This window comes from Dama dama, chromosome 4 (genome assembly GCF_033118175.1).
Source record: "Dama dama isolate Ldn47 chromosome 4, ASM3311817v1, whole genome shotgun sequence".
Classification (NCBI taxonomy): Eukaryota; Metazoa; Chordata; class Mammalia; order Artiodactyla; family Cervidae; genus Dama; species Dama dama.
In genome coordinates, this window is record NC_083684.1 from 40,360,493 (window position 1) to 40,379,341 (window position 18,849).

General features: G+C 57.8%; 2 protein-coding genes across 4 annotated transcripts; one reads left to right on the top strand and one right to left on the bottom strand.

The window, feature by feature from the left end:
* The first annotated feature begins 232 nt into the window (after nucleotides 1-232).
* On the top strand, nucleotides 233-12,508 carry CARMIL2 (capping protein regulator and myosin 1 linker 2). 3 transcript variants are annotated; one of them, XM_061138726.1, is made up of 39 exons: nucleotides 233-396; nucleotides 638-750; nucleotides 848-898; nucleotides 1,141-1,203; nucleotides 1,323-1,447; nucleotides 1,580-1,671; nucleotides 1,870-1,940; nucleotides 2,058-2,131; nucleotides 2,277-2,352; nucleotides 2,440-2,528; nucleotides 2,651-2,745; nucleotides 2,831-2,917; nucleotides 3,004-3,116; nucleotides 3,250-3,327; nucleotides 3,449-3,525; nucleotides 3,613-3,717; nucleotides 3,890-3,959; nucleotides 4,094-4,175; nucleotides 4,267-4,363; nucleotides 4,445-4,502; nucleotides 4,607-4,779; nucleotides 4,958-5,120; nucleotides 5,198-5,299; nucleotides 6,474-6,602; nucleotides 6,685-6,798; nucleotides 6,980-7,140; nucleotides 7,221-7,308; nucleotides 7,549-7,698; nucleotides 7,794-7,860; nucleotides 8,334-8,563; nucleotides 9,446-9,546; nucleotides 9,630-9,990; nucleotides 10,078-10,200; nucleotides 11,049-11,085; nucleotides 11,240-11,311; nucleotides 11,416-11,637; nucleotides 11,784-11,864; nucleotides 12,126-12,203; nucleotides 12,290-12,508. In XM_061138726.1, exons 1-39 carry the CDS (start codon nucleotides 357-359, stop codon nucleotides 12,388-12,390), a joined length of 4,209 nt encoding a protein of 1,402 aa, XP_060994709.1. In that variant the 5' UTR covers nucleotides 233-356; the 3' UTR covers nucleotides 12,391-12,508. The 3 variants fall into 3 exon arrangements, with proteins under 3 accessions (XP_060994709.1, XP_060994710.1, XP_060994711.1); XM_061138727.1 differs by having other exon boundaries at nucleotides 641-750; XM_061138728.1 differs by lacking the exon at nucleotides 11,784-11,864 and having other exon boundaries at nucleotides 234-396; nucleotides 656-750; nucleotides 12,290-12,507.
* On the bottom strand, nucleotides 12,385-18,393 carry ACD (ACD shelterin complex subunit and telomerase recruitment factor). Its single transcript, XM_061138736.1, has 12 exons — nucleotides 18,111-18,393; nucleotides 17,871-18,007; nucleotides 17,626-17,719; nucleotides 17,463-17,539; nucleotides 14,131-14,175; nucleotides 13,985-14,019; nucleotides 13,748-13,899; nucleotides 13,572-13,668; nucleotides 13,405-13,491; nucleotides 12,889-13,226; nucleotides 12,666-12,757; nucleotides 12,385-12,585 (listed from the first exon to the last, which is right to left on the bottom strand). Exons 1-12 carry the CDS (start codon nucleotides 18,207-18,209, stop codon nucleotides 12,507-12,509), a joined length of 1,332 nt encoding a protein of 443 aa, XP_060994719.1. The 5' UTR covers nucleotides 18,210-18,393; the 3' UTR covers nucleotides 12,385-12,506.
* Nucleotides 18,394-18,849: the final 456 nt, after the last annotated feature.

The following is an 18,849-nucleotide window of genomic DNA, read 5'->3' on the forward strand; positions in this document are numbered from 1 at the left end:
TAGCAGGGTGGAAGTAGGGGTCTAGGAACATAGAGGCACGCAACGTGCGAGACCCTCCCGGGCACACCTCTCCCTTCCCTCCTCAGATCTACCTTTACAGAGTAGCGACGGCGCGGGCAGGCAGCTGGCATCTACCCACCTCCTTCGTACCCGCCCTGCATCTCCCGGCCCGCGAAGGCCGGGCGGGGAGGAGCCGGGCCGGGGGCGGCCCGGCAGGAAGCGGTGCGTACCTTCCGCTGCAGGAGGAGCAGGTGGCTGCTATGCGGCCGGGCCCCCAGGCTTCCTGTGCTCGCCCGCCGCCGCTACCGTTTCTCGTCTGAGTTCCTTGGGCCAGCTCCGGCCGCCGGGCCGGCCGCATGGCCCAGACCCCCGACGGCATATCCTGCGAGCTGCGAGGTAAGCGCCGCTCCTCTCCTACGTGGCTGGGAGGAAGCCGTGCGGCCCCGGAACCAGTGGCCCACCCAGAGTCCCAGGGCACCCTGCAAGCGGTTCCCTCTGGTCCTCAGGAGGGCTTGGCGGCCCAGATCCACTCCACTCCTTCCTCGCTGGCCCCGTAGATGAGCCCAGGCCCCCTAGCCCCGTACAGACCACAGACCGTGGGCACGAATTGACCTCCATGGCAGGACCCGTCTCCCAGCAGGCTGCCCTTCCACAGGCGAGATCACCAAGTTCCTGTGGCCCAAGGAGGCAGAACTGCTGCTGAAAACCTGGCTGCCAGAGCGGGAGGGTGCCGAGCAAGGTCATGTCCTGGTATGGCTGGGGCAGAGCCTGCCTGGGAGGGTCACTGGGGCCCAGGCAGAAGGAGCCTCTTGCCCTGCCCAAGGTGTGAGACACTCTCTCCCCTCAGGCGCTGCTCCGATGGAGAGCCTACCTGCTCCACACCTGCCTCCCTCTGAAGGTGAGTCCCAGCGGCCCGGCCGCCACCCCCTTGCCCTCCAGCAGCTTTCCTGAGGAGGGTTGCATCTGCGGCGTCCATCCTGTCCTTGTGGACTCCGCCCTTCCAGTAGCACTGGGCTGCCGTCATCAGGCAGGACTGGAGTCTAGGCAGGTCTGGCTCTGAGATCCAGGCTGCACAAAGGACTGGGCTCCCAACAGGGTGGGGCTTGCGCTTTGGTCGGAGCTCACCCTGGCACTCCATAGGTGGACTGCACATTCAGCTACCTGGAGGTCCAGGCCATGGTGCTGCAGGAGACACCCCCTCAGGTGAGACCCCTAGTACCCCACCGGGGCCTGCAGTCTGGTCTTGTCCTCCATTCCCCAGCCCCCACAAGGAGCCCATCCCTCACCCTGGAACCCATCCCTCACCCCACCCCCACCCCCAGGTCACCTTTGAGCTGGAGTCCCTGCCTGAACTGGTCCTGGAGTTTACTGGTGTGGCTGCCCTGGAACAGCTGGCCCAGCACGTCGCTGCTGCCATCAGGAAGGTCTTCCCTCGCTCAACCCTTGGGTGAGGCCCAGCAGCTGACAGGGCTGGCAGGGAAGGGGGGCAGCGAGGGGTGCCCTGGATGTCACTGTGGGGGGGCCTCACTCCCAGGGCCTAGAAGTTCCTTGCCCCCTTCTCCTTCATCCCCCTCCTCAGGAAACTCTTCCGGAGGCCCACACCCCCCTCCATGCTGGCTCGGCTGGAGAAAAGCAGCTCCTCAGAAGCCACCTCACCCAGCAGCCCCTGTGGTAAGGGCCAAGGCGGGGGCCACGCAGGGCTTCCAGATGACCCCCCCTCCTGCATGACCCCTGGATGTGAAGGGCTCCACAAACTGAACAGAGCCACTCAGCCACTACCCAGCCTGGGGCTGATTATTCTCCATCTCTGACCTTTTGTCTCTCTCTTGCCCCAATTCCTGCCCCATCACACCCTTGGCACCAACCCAGGGGGCTTCTCGGAGACATACGAGGCCCTGTGTGACTACAATGGCTTCCCTTTCCGAGAGGAGATTCAGTGGGTGAGAGTAGGGCCCTCTCTGGGGGCTCTGGAGACATCCAATTCCCCTGGTGCTTTGAGAAGTCCCCACTACCTCTTGTGGTCCCAAGCAAGTTGGAGTTACTTTCTTCCCACCCAGGATGTGGACACCATCTACCATCGTCAGGGCTGCCGCCATTTCAGCCTAGGAGACTTCAGCCATCTGGGAAGTCGGTGAGTGTCCCACCAGGGCTGTGAGGAGAGGAAGATTGCATGAGCCACATTCCTGGCCTTAGCTTCTCCATGGAGAGAAGGGTTACTGGACCTAGGATCTGGCTGGGGGACCCTGAGCTCTGCTCCTGCCCCTTCTTCCGCTCAGGGACCTGGCCTTGAGTGTGGCTGCCCTGTCCTACAATCTCTGGTTCCGGTGCCTCTCCTGCGTGGACATGAAACTGGTGAGAAGCATAGGGGAGGGCGGGGAGGGGGGGTTGGGGGGCCAGTGGGCAGCCCGCTGAGCTCTCTCCCCCCACTCTGGTTCTCAGAGCCTTGAGGTCTCAGAACAGATTCTGCACATGATGAATCAGTCATCCCACCTGGAGGAGCTGGTGCTGGAGACCTGTGGCCTGAGAGGGTAGGGGGGACAGGGCTTGGGGAGGGGAATCTGGGGGTTTGGGTTGGAGAGACTAGTGACCTGGGGAGGAGCGGGGAATCCAGGCTCAAAGCTTCACACCTAGGGTGTGGTCTGGTTCCCAGAGACTTTGTCCGGCGACTGGCCCAGGCACTGGCGGGACATAGCAGCTCGGGACTGCGGGAGCTCAGCCTGGCCGGGAACCTGCTGGATGACCGAGGTACAGTACACCTGAGCCTGGGGAAGCCCTGGGGGCTGGTGCTGGAGGCGGTGAGACCCACACGGCTACTACCCTCATCCTGCAGGTGTGGCTGCCCTTAGCAGACACCTAGAGAAGCATCCTGGAGCCCTGAGGAGACTCAGCCTAGCGCAGACTGGGTTGACGCCGCGAGGTAGGCAGGCCTGAGGATGGTGTGGGGTGGTGGAGCTGGGAGGTGGGGTCTCCTGATGGTGAGCCCCCCCCTTCCTCCATCACCAGGAATGAGGGCTCTAGGCCGGGCACTGGCTTCCAATTCAGCCTTTGACTCTGCCATGATCCACTTGGACCTTTCCGGGAACCCCGGGGCACTAGGGGCTTCGGAGGACCATGGGGTGAGTGACTGTCTTTAGGGAGGTGACTGGGGACGCCGCCGCAGGCAGTGAGGTGTCGCCGCAGGCAGTGAGGTGTCGGGAAGCTCTTGGTGGAGTGATCCTTGACTCCTTCCCATCTCCATCCTCCCGCCAGGGCCTCTATAGTTTCCTGAGCCGTCCTAACGTTCTGACGTTCCTGAATCTCGCAGGCACCGACACTGCCCTGGACACTGTGAGGGGGTGGTCAGTGGGGGGGTGATCTGTAGGGCTGGGCGGGCCTGTGGCCCAAGGGGCTACTGAAGTGGGGGATGCTCAGTCCTCCGGCTGGTGTAGCCCACACGCTCCTCTCGCAGCTCTTCGGGGCGCTGTCCCGCGGCGGCTGCTCCAGCCTGGCGCACCTCGACGCCTCGAGGAACGTCTTCTCCCGCACGTAAGGGGGCGGGGCGGGAGGGGCGGGACTCTTCCAGGCCCCGCCTCCCCGCGCCAGGACGCCCACTCCGCCCACTCCCCACCCCAGGAAGTCCCGGGCTGCGCCCGATGCCCTGCAACTCTTCCTCAGCCGCACCGGGACGCTTCGGTTCCTGGGCCTGGCGGGCTGCAAACTGCCATCCGACGCACTCAGGTCAGTGTCCCATGCCCTCGCCTGTCGGCCAACACCCAGGCTTCGCCTCGCCACCTCACCCCGCTCTTATCGCACCCTTGACCTCCCGGGCATCCTTCCTTCTTGATGTTTGCGCTCTGTTCTGGGGACCCTTCTCCCAGCTTCTGCTACCCCCTGTGACACCCTCTCCCAGGGCGCTTCTGGAAGGCCTGGCGCTCAACACGCACCTGAATGACCTACACCTGGACCTCAGCGCGTGTGAGGTGAGCAGCCCGCCCGAGCGGCAGGACTTGCCCTTGGGGCTTGGGCTGCGAGGCGGGAGCCATGGGCCGTTGGGCTCCTGATCCTCCCCACCTGTGGCCTGTTGGCCTGAGCACGCTCCACTTCCCACCTTCAGCTGCGCTCGGCGGGTGCTCAGGTGATACAAGACTTAGTGTGTGATGCTGGTGCAGTGAGCTCCCTGGATCTGGCAGATAATGGTGAGGCCACCCAGAAACCCATCCTCCCACCACCCACCAAATTCCCACCCCCTGCAGCTTCGCCTTGTGTGTGACCCGAGCCACCCCCCAGGCTTTGGCTCAGACATGGTGACTCTGGTGCTGGCCATCGGGAGGAGTCGGTCCCTGCGACACGTGGCGCTTGGAAGGAACTTCAACGTCCGGTGCAAGTGAGCCCGCATCCCCCTCCTGGGCCTCCCAACTGCACCCCACCACCCGGGTCTTCTGCCAACTGCTGCCCCCGCCCACAGGGAGACCCTGGACGACGTCCTGCACCGGATTGTTCAGCTCATGCAGGATGACGACTGTGTGAGTTCACGGGACCACGTGGGATCCTCAGGCAATGGACCCTGAGGCCCGTCCTCCTTGCTGGCCCCTGACTCCAACTCCAAATGGCTTTCTCTTAACCCCAGCCCCTGCAGTCTCTGTCCGTGGCTGAGTCACGGCTGAAGCTGGGCGCCGGCGTCCTGCTCCGGGCCCTGGGCACCAATCCTAACCTGACAGCCCTGGATATCAGCGGCAACGCCATGGGGGATACGGGTGCCAAGATGCTGGCCAAGGCGCTTCGGGTCAACACGAGGCTCCGGTGGGCGGGGTCACAGGGGTGGGACCAACGGGGGAAGAGGGCGTGCATGGAGGGCCTCACTGGGGTAGGGCTGAATGAAGCAGAGCAGGTGGAGCTCAGGGGTGCTAATGCAAAGGCCAAGTGGGGTTGGGAGGGCCTTGCAGGGCTTCGCCCCCGACTAAAGCCCAGCCTGGCCCAGGTCTGTGGTCTGGGACCGAAACCACACATCTGCTCTGGGCCTGCTGGACGTGGCACAGGCCCTGGAACAGAACCGCAGCCTGAAGGCCATGCCTCTGCCTCTGAACGATGTGGCTCAGGCTCAACGCAGCCGTCCTGAACTGACAGCACGGGCCGTGCATCAGGTGGGGCTTCCCTCTCTCCCTGCCTGGCTCTGTGCCTTGGTCCTGCCCTACCATTTCTCAGTCTCTCTCGTGCCCAGATCCAAGCCTGTCTCTTGAGGAACAATCGCACAGACCACACCTCTACCGATGGCGCCTCCTGCCCGAAGCCCCTGGGTCTGGGGTCAGACCCCTCCGAGCAGGTCAGAGTTCCCCACTCAGCCTTGAGCACCAACAGACTGTAGGGAGTGGGGAGGGTGGTGGCCACTAAGAGACCCCATGAGTCTGAGGGCAGCCAGCATGCATGAATCCTGCTGTCCCAGACAAGTCCTTCTCCTTGATCTGCAGTGGAGCTGATAGCTCTTGAAATAGCTCCCTCAGATAACACTACTAGCTGCCTTTTGAAAGCATTTTTTTTTTTTATTAAAAAAAATCTGGGCGTGGGGAGGCTACTGCACACGGCTGATTTGCAAGATATTATTTCTCCAACTAAGGAGTGAACGCAGGCCCCTGCAGCGAAAGCATGGAGTCTTAACCATTGGACCACAGGAAATTCCCTTAAATCATTTAAATAGACTCCCTAGTTAAAGACAGGAGGTATTTTAAATCCTCAATCAGTTCTCCCCATCCCCAACTATAGCCCCACCTGTGAATTCCCATTCACAGGGCCTTCCCTCTCTGTTGTTGCCCAACCCAATGACCCTTTTTCTGGCTTCATCTCCCTCCACTTTGCTTGGTGAGATGTTCCCCATACACCTGTTCCCAAATCCCACTTCTCTCCCAAGCTCCAGAGCCCAGGCATCTTGACAACCTCAGAGCTTCACATTCCACAAGTGATCTCGTCATTTCCCACAAAACGCTTCTACCCTGGAGCCCAGCCTCACTGGTGCCCACACGCACCAAGTGCTGTGGACAGAGCTTCAGTCCAGGTCTCGCTCAGCCACATTGCAGCCCCCATAGATCTCCTTGGTTCCGCATCTTGACTGACCCATTCTCAAACATACCACTCCTTACTCCCACCCAACTATCCTTTGCTTCCCCCTTGTCTCTCTTTCACAGCTCCTCACTCGCATTTCTCTCCATCCCTCAATCTGTCCTCTAGGTGGATGATGAACAGATTGAGCTTCTAAAACACTGACATGACTAACCACTCTTTTCCTTCCTATTCTGGACATTTAGGAAGTATATATAACGTCCCTGCAATGAATCAAAGGAGACACTGCTCTCCCTTCTTGAACAGATAAGGTTCCCAAGTGGCTGTCCTGATGGTGTCAGCTTCAGGACCTCACCCACCCTGCGGAGATCTTGGGAAGGGGGCAGTCAGGATTTGGGGACAGGGAGGGGACCAGGCTGCAGTTGAGCCCTCTTGCCCTCCAGGAAGTGAACGAACTGTGTCAGTCGGTGCAGGAGCACGTGGAGCTGCTGGGCTGTGGGGCTGGACCCCAGGGTGAAGCCGCTGTGCACCAGGCTGAGGATGCCATCCAAAATGCCAACTTCTCTCTCAGCGTGAGCACTCCCTCCCACTACGAGGACGCCTCCCTCTTAGTTAGGGGTCCACTTGCAACTCCTTTTCTTCCTTGGCCTCCAGATTCTCCCCATTCTCTATGAGGCTGGGAGTTCCCCGAGCCACCAGTGGCAGCTGCGGCAGAAGCTGGAAGGCCTGCTGGGACAGGTGGGAGAGGTGTGCCGCCGGGACATTCAGGTGAGATAGTGCCCTGGCCCTGGCCGCCCCCGCTCCCTGTATGCAGCCTTGACCCCATCCAGAGGTGTGACTGTGGTGTCCCGAGTCTGTGGTGACCCCCAATGTTCTTTGGGGTTTGGAGCCCCAAGCCAGTGAGGCTGGGCCCTAGCCACACGCTCACTGTGCTCTGACCTTCGACTAGGACTTCACTCAGGCCACACTGGACACAACAAGGAGCCTCTGTCCACAGACATTGCAGGGTCCCAGGTGGAGGGAGCAGCTAGAGGGGGTCCTCGGGGGCTCAAGGGGTCTCCCAGAGCTGCTCCCAGAGCACCTGCTGCAAGATGCCTTCACTCGGCTCAGGTAGGCTGGATTGGGCTGGGCAGGACTGGGCTAGACTGGATAAAGACAGCACACTAACCCCTGTCCTCTGTTGCCATCAGGGACATGCGCCTGTCAGTCACAGGGACCTTGGCAGAGAGCATTGTGGCTCAGGCTGTGGCAGGTCTGAGTGCAGCCCGGGATCGGCTGGTGAGCAGGAACTGTGGGCTTATACACACACAGACACACACACCTGGTCACTGCCTTGCAGGTGTTCTGTAATGTCTTGAGCAGGGATTATGTGCTTACACAGACTCACGGCCACTGCCTTACAGAGGTTCTGTAATGTCTTCTGGGGTCATGTAGCCCAATATTTCAGGGTTCTCTTAGCACTGATAGGACCTTGGCTGAGGCCCTGCCTCTCCATCTTTGGGGTGCCTGGTATTGCAGGTGGAGAGTCTGGCTCAACAGGCAACAGAGGCAATGCCCCCTATCATACCGGCACTAGATGGAGACGAGTCCAGCCCCCTTGGGCCTGGGGAATTGGAAGGTCTTTTCTTTCCTGAGGAGAAAGAAAAGGAAGATGAAGAGGAGCAGAAGGTAGGTGGTCCCAGAACTCTGGGCCTAGAGCCTTAGATCTTCCCATCTTATTCTGGGGTACGGACCCCAAGCTGAGTTTGTGCCCTCCTCACCAGGATGAAAGTCCTCCACAGAAATGGCCTGAATCCCTCCACTGTCTTCACGTGGACTCCTCCACTCACAGTAAGTCAGGGCCCCAGGGGAAGAATTTCTCAGGTTGGACTAAAGTTCCATTAGATAGACCTGGCCACCTGGACACAATATATTCGTCTCTGCCCTGGGAACTCCTTGACCCTTGAGTGGGCCAGGCCAAGACCCCCGTGCAACTATAAAGTTGGGGTTAGTTAGCACAGGGTGGGACCTGAGAAGACCAGGGCCAGGACACAGCCTTCTCTAGACTCCTTCCGTACTCCACCGCCCCCTCCCTTCCCAACCGGCGGGATGCGCATGCCTGGCGGCGTCGCGGGGCCGCGCGCCGCTCGGGGCCGCGCTCAGCACCACGGACAGCGGCGGTGGGGGAGGGGCGGGCAGGGGGGCGGGCGGCGTAGCCCAGCCCCTCCCCACGCCCTGGGCGGGTCCCCCGCCACCCTAGCGCCGCCGCCGCCGCCACCTCCCCGGGCTTGGCGCTCGGTGCTCTTCTGGTGCGCTCCCCTCAGGTGCTGCTGAGGAGCCGGAGCCCGAGCTGGCGGCTCCGGGGGAAGATGCAGAGCCGCAGGCGGGGCCATCCGCTCGTGGCTCGCCGAGCCCCGCCGCCCCTGGGCCCCCGGCCGGCCCGTTGCCTCGCATGGACCTGCCACCCTCCGGGCAACCCCTGCGCCATCCGACCCGGACCCGACCACGGCCGCGGCGCCAGCACCACCATCGCCCGCCGCCGGGGGGCCCCCAGGTGAGCGCCCTCCCCCCACTCCAGAGCTTGTGGAACTGGGGGTCTCAAGCGGCCCGTTCGCTCTTACGGGTGATGGCGGGCAGGGAGGTGGGTAGTGGGGGCCCAAGACCACCTGGTCACGCGGCAGAGTTCTGGCGGCTTCCTGGCCACCCCCTACCTCAGGCCATGCTCGTGCGGGGTCACGAGTGTGTGGATTTCGTTGGGGGGAGCGCCTGGGGTAGGACTCTGCCTCGGGTTGGCCGCTGCATGGGTAAATGTGTGAGAGGGGGCGTCTGTCTTACCCTCCCTCCCCCAGGGTTACTGAAAGATGCTGCCCCCCCACCTCCCGTGGGGACAGTCCTGCGTCTACCGCACGTCCAGCGCGGGTGTATGTGTGGGCTGGGTACTGGCGCGGGCCGTGGGCACAGGGCCGGAGGTGGGGAGGAGCCGGCTTGAGGCCCCCCAGAGGGTCTGACGCAGCAGCAGGCGCCGCTGAGCCGGCAGCAGGCCGAGTGGGGTGGGGGTGGAGGGTACTGCAGGGACTGTTTGGAGCAGAGAGGGTGGCAAGTGGGAACGTGCGACCCAGGGGACACTTGGGTTCTAGTCTGCTGGTGACCGGGTGGTTTCGGGTGTTTAGGATACTCAATGGGACGAGAATGGGTGTGAGCTGTGTACATCCAGGGCCAAGTACAGGTGAGGGGGGTACGTGAAACCAGCATCTCTGCCCAGCCGCTGGACAGTGGGGGAGCTCGTATCAGCAGCTCCAAAGGGTCACAGCAGCTCCAAAGGGTCACTGCAGCTCCCAGGTCCTGGAGTTGCCCAGAGCCTGCCACGGGACAAGGAAGGTGGGGAGAAGTCACGATTGAACTCAGCCCTCAGCCTTAACCCTGTGGTGTCCCTCAGGTGCCCCCAGCCCTGCCGCAGGAAGGGAATGGGCTCAGTGCCCGCGTGGATGAGGGTGTGGAGGAATTCTTCTCCAAAAGGCTGATCCACCAGGATCGCCTGTGAGTAAGGGGCATTTGCAAGGGTGGGGGAGAGGGTGGGCTGCTCCATGGGCCTTCCCACTTACTGCTGGCTGTTCCCACAGCTGGGCCCCCGAGGAGGACCCGGCAGCCGAGGGGGGTACCACCCCTGTCCCCCGTACACTTCGCAAGAAGCTGGGCACACTCTTTGCCTTCAAGAAGCCTCGTTCAACACGTGGGTCACGACCTGATCTTGAGACCAGCCCTGGAGCAGCTCCCCGCTCTCGAAAAACCACACTCGGGGACTTGCTTCGGCCACCAGCCCGTCCTGGCCGTGGTGAGGAGCCTGCTGGGGCTGAGGGGGCCACCGGCAGCCCAGACCCAACCCGCAGGAGTCGCCCTCGATACACCCGTGAAAGCAAGGCCTACTCCCTGATACTGCTCCCTGCTGAGGAGGAGGAGACAGTGGGTGCCAGGCCCGACAAGGTGAGGCCTGGTGACCATGAGCGAGGGCTCCCCTGGAACGGTGGGGGGCAGCGGGCTCTGTCACCAGTTGGGTGTCTCTGTCCCCAGCGGCGGCCCCTGGAGCGGGGAGACACAGAGCTGGCCCCATCCTTTGAGCAGCGAGTACAAGTGATGCTGCAGAGGATCGGCGTGAGCAGAAGCAGTGGGAGTGCCGAAGGCAAGAGGAAGCAAGTGAGTTGGCAAGGGATGCCGTGGGCAATGAGGCAGGTGACATGCGGCTGGCTTTATGTGGGTGATTTATGTGACCAGGAGACTCCTGACAGACAGGTCTGTCAGATTCACCCTTTCTTCCCTCTTGGTTTCCATTCTGACCCAGGCCACCAGTATCTATTCCTTGCAGTGGGGACAGTCCCATTCTCTGCAGATTTAACAGAAATCTGACTTTTCAAAGTCATCTTCATTTGAAACAGCAAATCCTCTAGGGGACTTGACTCCTAATCCTGCCTCAGGGCCCAACAGGGCCTTAGCCCTGGTCACTGCCTTCATCTCACCGCTCTCAACCCCTGTTGCATCTCAGGACCTTCACACAGGCTCCTCTGTCTGGAACTCCTCTCTCCCCCACTTCCAGCCTCTCACCACCATCCAAGGGCTACACAAGGTCCCTCCCTCTTCCTCTGTTTCCCTTTGGGCCTTCCTTGACTCTTCCATGCACCCTGCTAATGCCACCCTCTGACCACAGTTCCTAGCAAGAATCACCACCCTATGGACTATCCCTATAACTTTGCAGGAAAATTAAAAAACACATATGAAGTGAGACTCAGCTTGAAGTTAGAAACACTAAGTTATAGAAGGTGAATCACAGAACTGAGAAGTTACTTTATTTGTGTGTTTGTACTTGCATATACTTCTGTGTGTTAACTGTCCGCCACCACAGACTGAGCTCCAGGACTGGGTCTGCCATGTTCTTGCCCAACCCATGGTGGCTGTTAGTGGCAGTTACAAGAACAAGAATAAATAAATAAAACAAGGCTAGCATGAGGGTGGGACAGGACTAAGTTTGACTTCCCTGTTTCCCACAGAGCAAAGATGGAGAGATCAAGAAGGCTGGCTCGGATGGTAAGTGGGACCATGGGCTGGAACAGTACATTTTGGGGGAGGAAGAGACAGTCCACAAGGGATTTGCTCTCCTGGGGGGAGGAGGAGTAGAAGCCATGTTTTTTCTTCCCCTCACCAAGGTCTGGTGCCTAAGCCCCTGACCCTGCCTTTGCAGGTGACATTATGGACAGTTCCACAGAGGCTCCTCCTATCTCGATCAAGTCCCGCACCCACTCTGTGTCTGCTGGTGAGTGAGAGCCACAGTGCTGGGGAGCATGTGGGGACAGATGAGCTGCAGGGGATTGGACCATTGCCTGACCCAGGTCTTGGCTGACACCCCTCTCCCCACAGACCCTTCATGCAGACCTGGGTCAGGAAGCCAAGGGCCCGAGTCTGCCACCTGGAAGACACTGGGGCAGCAGCTGAACGCCGAGCTCAGGAGCCGTGGTTGGGGCCGACAGGATGGTCCGGGCCCCCCGTCCCCATGTCCCAGCCCAAGCCCCCGAAGATCCAGCCCCTCCCCAGACAGCCTGGGCCTTCCAGAGGATCCCTGCTTAGGCTCCAGGAATGAAGGTAAGCAAATACCCCAGCTTCCACTCAATACTGGACTAGGGACTGGAGGAGTCCCCTCTGGGAACTCAGACCCTGAAGGTGGGAGGCAAGGGCTGGAGCAGGGGCGGCTGTCAGGCCCACATCCTGACCCCCCTGGCCTCCCCTAGATGGCCGGCTGAGGCCGCAGCCCCGCTTGGCAGGGCGACGAGCAGTGTCTATGCATGAGGACCAGCTCCAGGCCCCTGCTGGTGAGGGGGGAACGCCTCCCCGTGGGCTGGAGTACAAAAGGAGATGGGGGGAGAGGGCTCCCTTCGTGGCTCTGGTCCTTGAAGGGCCACCAGGGTCCTGAGGGGTTGAGAAATTGGAGCCAGAAGGCTAGGAGCCACCACTGCCAGGGGTGGGAGGGGAGGGGAAGACGGAGGCTCCAAAGGCAAGTGTTGGGAGCGGGGACAGTGAGGACAGGCAGCCGGCCCTCAGCATCCCTCCCCAGGTCTGTCTGTATCCCACAGAACGGCCCCTGAGGCTACAGCGCTCCCCTGTCCTCAAGCGCAGGCCAAAGCTTGAGGCACCTCCATCTCCAAGCATAGGTAAGGGGGGCCAGGGCCAGCTGGGAGGGCGGCAGGACTCCTTGGTTCAGTCCTAACCCTTCCTCTCTCCCTCTCTTTCTGTGCAGGATCTGGCCTTGAAGCCGAGCCTCTACCCCCCCAGTCTACAGAGCCCTCCAGCCCACCCTCCCCAGCCACAAACCAAAGAGGCGGCGGCCCCAACCCCTGACCTCTTCCTTTCTGCCGCATGAGATTATTTTATTAAAAAACTCGAAGGAAGCTGGTGTGGAGCTCTGTTTATCCACCCCCAGGCCTGGACCTGTGCACACATCCTCCCACGAGCCCTCACACCTGGGTCAGTTCAGAGTCCGGCTGTGGCTCCATCAGAAAATGCAAGGCCCAGGCCACGAGCTGGGGAGGGAGCCTGAGAAGAGAACCGAGGCTTTAGGTCAGGGGGGACGGGGACAGGTAATGAAGACAGTAGGGGCAGCCCCAGGCACTCACCTGGCAGCCTGGACCTGGGCACACAGGGAGGGGCAAGGTGGCTTGTACTCATACTGGAAGGCAGAACCATCACGATGCCTCTCTGGGGGGTCCTGAAGGGGACATGGTGTCTGAAAAGGGGCCAAAAAGGCCGCTAACCTCATCCAAGGCTGCCCCAGCCCCCAGCCCAGCTCTACCCAAGGTCCACCCCCTTCTACCCTCCAGCTGTGGGGGCTGTGCTCACCCAGACACAGCTGGACTCCAGGGCTCCCTCGGTGGTTCTTGTCCTTGGAGAATGCTGCCAGGTCTTGGGGGGTAACCCAAGCTCTTTGAATTCCAGGCTAGGTTTCTGGGCCCTGCTTACATGGGCCTGGTGTACACTGGGGGCACGGCCAGGGCGTGACAGGCTTGGGGTGCAGCTCAGGAGTGGGGTGTTGGGTACATGGCTGGGATGTGGGGACCCGGGGGGCAGGGAGCTGCCCTTCTGCACTGGGTCTGGAGCAGCCAAGGGCAGAGGAGGCAGAAGGCTGACGCTGGCACTGTTCTCCTTTGACAGCAGCTGGCTGGGTAAGGCAGGGGTTCCTGAGGAGGAGAGGGACTCACCATGGGCACAGTCCCCTCAGCTCAGATCAGCTGAAGGACCTGTGAGCGGAGGCTTGCAGGGACTGTGTTCACCCCCGCCCGGCTGGGTACCCTTTCAGAGTCCAGGCACCTAATTGATTGACAGCAGCAAGAACATGGGGCCTGAGCATCACCTTACCTGAGGAACTGGGTGAAGAAGGAGGGGAGGAGATCAGACTCAGCGACAGGTCCTGCAGAGCCAGGTGTGATGGGGATCGCTCGGGGCCTGGGGGAGGGGGAGGCTTATCAGCACTGGGGGCACTGGGCAGGCAGTACCTCCCTCTTGACCTCTCCAGTCCTCCTCACCCTGTGCCCTCTGACTTGGGCCCAGAGAGCTCAGGATTTGCTGGTCATTCTCAGAGATGTGCAGCCGTAGGCTGGAGACAGTGTACACAGCTTCTCCCTGTGGGATGAGAATGTTCAGTCTGCACCCTCGCCCAACTTCCCAGGCCGACATTTCCCAAGAGAAGCCCCAGACTGACCGTGCTTCTGCAGCGAGAGGCAGCCCAGGGGGTGATGGGGGCTGCTGTGTCAGGACCTGCCAGCATCAGACAGCTCTCAGCCAGGCGCACTAATGCCTTCTGATGCTCCTGGTCCACCTCTACCTCATTCAGAAGCTGGGACAGTGAAAGACCTAGGGGCAGGGGGTCAGAGAATGGGCTGAAGCTCAGAGGAGGAGGGGAGGCCTTACTAAGGAAGCAGTGGGGTTGCCAGTTTACCTGCATTGGAGGAGGTGGACTCTGAAAGGTGCTCCCTAGAGAAACAGAGGGGACAAGTCTGAGGAACAATCCTGAAGCCTACCTACAGAGATCTGTCACCCCCTGACCAAACCACACCTCACCCAAGAAGCCAACCCCACACTCACTCCAAGCAGTCATAGAGCTTTTTCCGCACATCTGGGTCCTCGTTGCTGGAAAAGAGGAGTGGTAGGCAGTCACTGTTCTCCTTTATGAATCACAGCCTGGTCATGGTGAAAGGGCATAACTCTGTGAAGCTATGAGCCATGCTGTGAAGGGCCACCCAAGACAGACGGGTCACAGTGAAGACTTCTGACAAAATTTGGTCCACAGGAGGAAAAAATGGCAACCCACTCCAGTATTCTTGCCTGGAGAACCACATGGACAGTATGAAAAGGCAAAAAGGTATGACACTGGAAGATGAGCCTCTCTTCCCCCACAAGGTTGGAAGGTGTCCAGCATGCTACTGGGGAAGACCAGAGAGCAATTACTAAAAGCTTCAAAAAGAAGAAAGTGACTGGGTCAAAGTGAAAACGATGTTCAGCTGTACCTGGTGATGAAAGTAAAGTCCAAAGCTGTCAAGAATACTACACAGGAACCTGGAACATTATGTCCATGAATCAAGGTGAAATGGATGTGGCCAAGTAGGAGATGGCAAGAGTGACATCAAATCTTAGGTAGGAATCAGTGAACTAAAATGGATGGGAATGGGCGAATTTAATTCAGGCCATTATATCTACTACTGTGGGCAAGAATCCCATATAAGAAATGCAGTAGCCCTCATGGTCAACAAGAGAGTCTGAAATGCAGTACTTGAGTGCAATCTCAAAAATGACAGAATGATCTTGGTTCATTTCCAAAGCAAACCATTCAACATCACAGTCACTGATGCCGAAGAAGCTGAAGTTGACTGGTTCTATGAAGACCTACAAGACCTTCTGGAAGTAACACCAAAAAAAGATGACCTTTCCATCACAGGCGACTGTAATGCAAAAGCAGGAAATCAAGAAATAACCAGAATAACAGGCAAGTTTGGCCTTAGGGTACAAAATGAAGCAGAGCAAAGGCTAACAGAGTTTTGTCAAGAGAACACACTGGTCATAGCAAACATCCTTTTCCAACAACTCAAGAGACAACTCTACACATGGACATCACCAGATGGTCAATACTGAAATCAGATTGTGTTCCTTTGTAGCCAAAGATGGAGAAGCTCCATAGAGTTAGCAAAAATAAGACCTAGAGCTGACTGTGGCTCAGATCATGAGCTCCATATTACAAAATTCAGGCTTAAATTGAAGAAACTAGGGGAAACCACTAGGCCATTCAGGTATGACCCTAAATCAAATCCCTTATGCTTATACAGGAGAGGTAAAAAACTCAAGGGATTAGACTTAATGGAGTGCCTGAAGAACTATGGACAAAGGTTAGTAACATTGTATAGAAGGTAGTGACCAAAACTATCCCAAAGAAAAAAAATGCAAGAAGGCAAAGTGGTTGTCTGAGGAGGCCTTATAGATAGCCGAGGAAAGCAGAGAAGCAAAAGGCAAGAGAGAAAGGGAAAGCTATATGCAAATGAATGCAGAGTTCTAGAGAACAGCAAGGAGAGGTTAAAAAAAAAAAAAAGCCTTCTTAAGTGAACAATGCAAAGAAACAGAGGAAAAGAACAGAATGGGAAAGACTAGAGGTCTCTTTAAGAAAACTGGAGATTTCAAGGAAACATTTCATCTAAGGATGGGCAAGATAAAGGACAAGAACAGTAAGAACCTAACAGAAACAGAAGAAATTAAGAGGAGATGGCCAAGAACACACAGAAAAACTATACAAGAAAGGTCATAATTCTCCAATAACCATGATGGTGTGGTCACTCATCTAGAAATGAACATCCTGGAGTGTGAAGTCAAGTGGGCCTTAGGAAGCATTACTACAAACAAAACTAGTGGAGATGATGAATTCTAGCTGAACTATTTAAAATCCTAAATGATGATGCTGTTAAAGTGCTGCATTCAATATGTCAGCAAATTTAGAAAACTCAGCAGTGACTGTAGAACTGGAAAAGATCAGTTTTCATTTCAATCCCAAAGAAGGACAATGCCAAAAAATGTTCAAATTACTGGACAATTGCACTCAATTCACATGCTAGCAAGGTAATGCTCTAAAATCCTTCAAGTTAGGCTTCTGCAGTAGGTGAACCAAGAACTTCCAAATGTACAAGTTGAGTTTCAAAGAGGCAGAGGGAAAAAACAAAAAACAAAGAGGGAGAGGAACCGGAGATCAAACTGCCAACACTGGATTATGGAGAAAGCAGGAGAGTTCCAGAAAAACATGTACTTCTGTTCATTGACTATGCTAAAGCCTTTGTGTGGATCACAACAAACTGGAAAATTCTTAAAAAGATGGGACTACCAGACCACCTTACCTATCTCCTTAGAAATCTGTATATAAGTCAAGAAGCAACAGTTAGAACTAGACATGAACAACTGGTTGGTTCGAAATTGGGAAAAGAGTACAACAATTGATATGCAGAGTACATCATGTGAAATGCCAGGCTGGGTGAATCACAGCTGGAATCAAGTTGGTTGGGAGAAAAATCAATAACCTCAGATATATAGATACCACTCTAATTGCAGAAAGTGAAGAGGAACTAAAGAGCTCGTGATGAGAGTGAAAGAGGAGGGTGAAAAAGCTGGCTTGAAACTCAATAATCAAAAATCTAAGATCATTAGCATTCAGTCCCATCACTTCCTGGCAAACAGAAGGGGAAAAGTGGAAGCAGTGACAGTGTTTATCTTCTTCAGCTCCAAAATCACTGCAGACAGTGACTGCAGCCATGAAATTAAAAGGCACTTGTTCCTTGGAAGGAAAGCTATGATAAATCTAAACAGTGTATTAAAAAGCAAAAACATTACTTGCTGACAAATGTCCATATAGTCAAAGCTATGGTTTTTCCAGTAGTCTTGTATGGACATGAGAGCTGGACCATAAAGAAGGCTGAGTGCTGAAGAACTGATGCTTTGGAATTGAGGCGCTGGAGAAGACTCTCTTGGAATGCAAAGAAATCAAACCAGTCAATCCTAAGGTAAATAAACCCAAAGGACTGTTGCTGAAGCTGAAGCTCCAAAACTAAGGCCACCTGATGCGAAGAGCTGACTCACTGGAAGAGACCCTGATGCTGGGTAACACTGAAAGCAGGAGAAGGGGGTAGCAGAGAATGCGATGATTAGATAGCATAACCAACTCAATGAACATGAATTTGAGCAAACTTCGAGAGATAGTGGAGGGCAGAGGAGCCTGTTATGCTGTTGTCCATAGGGTCACAGAGTTGGACACGACTTAGCAACTGAACAAAAACAACAGGAACTCAATGTTACTAAAGCCCCAAGCCCTCAAACCCACAGGGCCTATGGCAACGCCAGCCCGGCCCGGGTGAAGAGTACAGTTGGACAGTGGAGGCATCACTTACCAACCAGTCACCTGTTCCCGGGGTTGTTCCGTGGGCAGCAGAGCGAAGCTGTCCACCTGGAGGTAGAACTCCGCAGGCTGGAGGGGTGAGTTCAGGGACCGGGTCTCAGGAGTTTTCAGGAAATCAGGCCCAGTAATCCACCCAAGCCAGCTTCACCACTCACCGTGTCTCCCTCGGCGACCTGGACGCGGACCTTGCAGTCCCGCAGCAGCAGCATCCGGCCTTCTGTCCCTCTGAAGCCGAACTCCTTCTCCTCCCTGCGGCGAGCACAGTCCTCACTGCAGCGCTCGCCAGAACGCAGCCCTGCCCGCCTGGGACCCGCCCACCTCGGGCTCAGGGCTCAGGGCTCAAGGCTCAAGCTCTCTCACCCGACTCCAAAGTTCCCAAGCTCCGCGGAGCCTCTCTCACCAGTCTGAGGCGTTCAGGGCCTCACCCGTCACTAGGCATCGGATACTGTGGGTCCCGTCGGATATAAGCAGCACGGCCTCCGCGTCGGGCGGCTCAGGGACACCGGACGGGCTCTGGGCCTTGGCCTCCAGCAGTACCTGAGGGCGGCGACCGGCGTCAAACCCACCGCCTTGGGGCCCCGCCCAGGTCTCAGGGCTCTGAGAAGGGTGTGTGCGTGGGGGGGGGGGGGGGGGGACTCACCTTGAGCAGCTGCCCCGCCCGAGGGCTTGAGAGTGCCTCTGACCCTAGGACCAGCTCTCGAATCCAGGGTCGCAGGACCAGGCCCCCAAAACTTGCCATTCCGCCGCTGTAGCCCGCAGAGAGCCTCTAGCCCGCGTTTTTCCCGTGCGACGCTGCCCCGCCTAGCCGCGAGAGGGGAAACGCCGGACGTCTGGGCGGGACCAGCGGTCGAGGGCCCGCCCAGGAGCGTGCCCGCGCGTGCGCACCAGCGCGTCTCGGTCCGGAACTTGGTTCAATTGGATTCCGTCCTATTTACGCTTACTCGAGCATCTCTCAAACCAGCGGCGCGGCGTTGGGGCGGTTCTTCAAGTCTCCTGTGGCGCTGGGCAGGAAGGGGCCAAGAACTGGCTCCGATGGAGAGGGAGAGCTCTGGGACCTGAGGCTGCAGTCAAGCATGGTCCGAGCGAGTGGCTCAAAGCCACTTCAACGCCTGTGACCTCAAGGAGTTCAGCAAGTATTTGTTGTGACTCCACTTTCCTCATCTACAAAATGCGCAGTCTTGTTAGGCCAGTGGAAATAAAAGTACACAGTATTCAATAAACACAACTTCTCTCACTCTCCCCTCGGATTGGCCAAGCCCCTCCCCTAGACTCCGGAGACGCTCGGACTGTAGCGTAATGACGTAAGAAGACGCAAAGACTCCTCCACCCCATCTCCGTTTCCTAGGAAACGTGGACTCCGCTTTCCTTTCTGCGTCGCT

Coding starts and splice junctions, on each gene's coding strand:
- ACD (XM_061138736.1), bottom strand. CDS start 18,209: ATGGCAAGTTTTGGGGGCCTGGTCCTGCGACCCTGGATTCGAGAGCTG. Junction 17,720..17,870: donor GCCCTGAACGCCTCAGACTG/GTGAGAGAGGCT, acceptor TGCTCGCCGCAG/GGAGGAGAAGGAGTTCGGCT. Junction 13,900..13,984: donor GTCCACCTCCTCCAATGCAG/GTAAACTGGCAA, acceptor CCCTGCCCCTAG/GTCTTTCACTGTCCCAGCTT.
- CARMIL2 (XM_061138726.1), top strand. CDS start 357: ATGGCCCAGACCCCCGACGGCATATCCTGCGAGCTGCGAG. Junction 7,141..7,220: donor GATGCCTTCACTCGGCTCAG/GTAGGCTGGATT, acceptor TGTTGCCATCAG/GGACATGCGCCTGTCAGTCA. Junction 10,201..11,048: donor CCGAAGGCAAGAGGAAGCAA/GTGAGTTGGCAA, acceptor TGTTTCCCACAG/AGCAAAGATGGAGAGATCAA.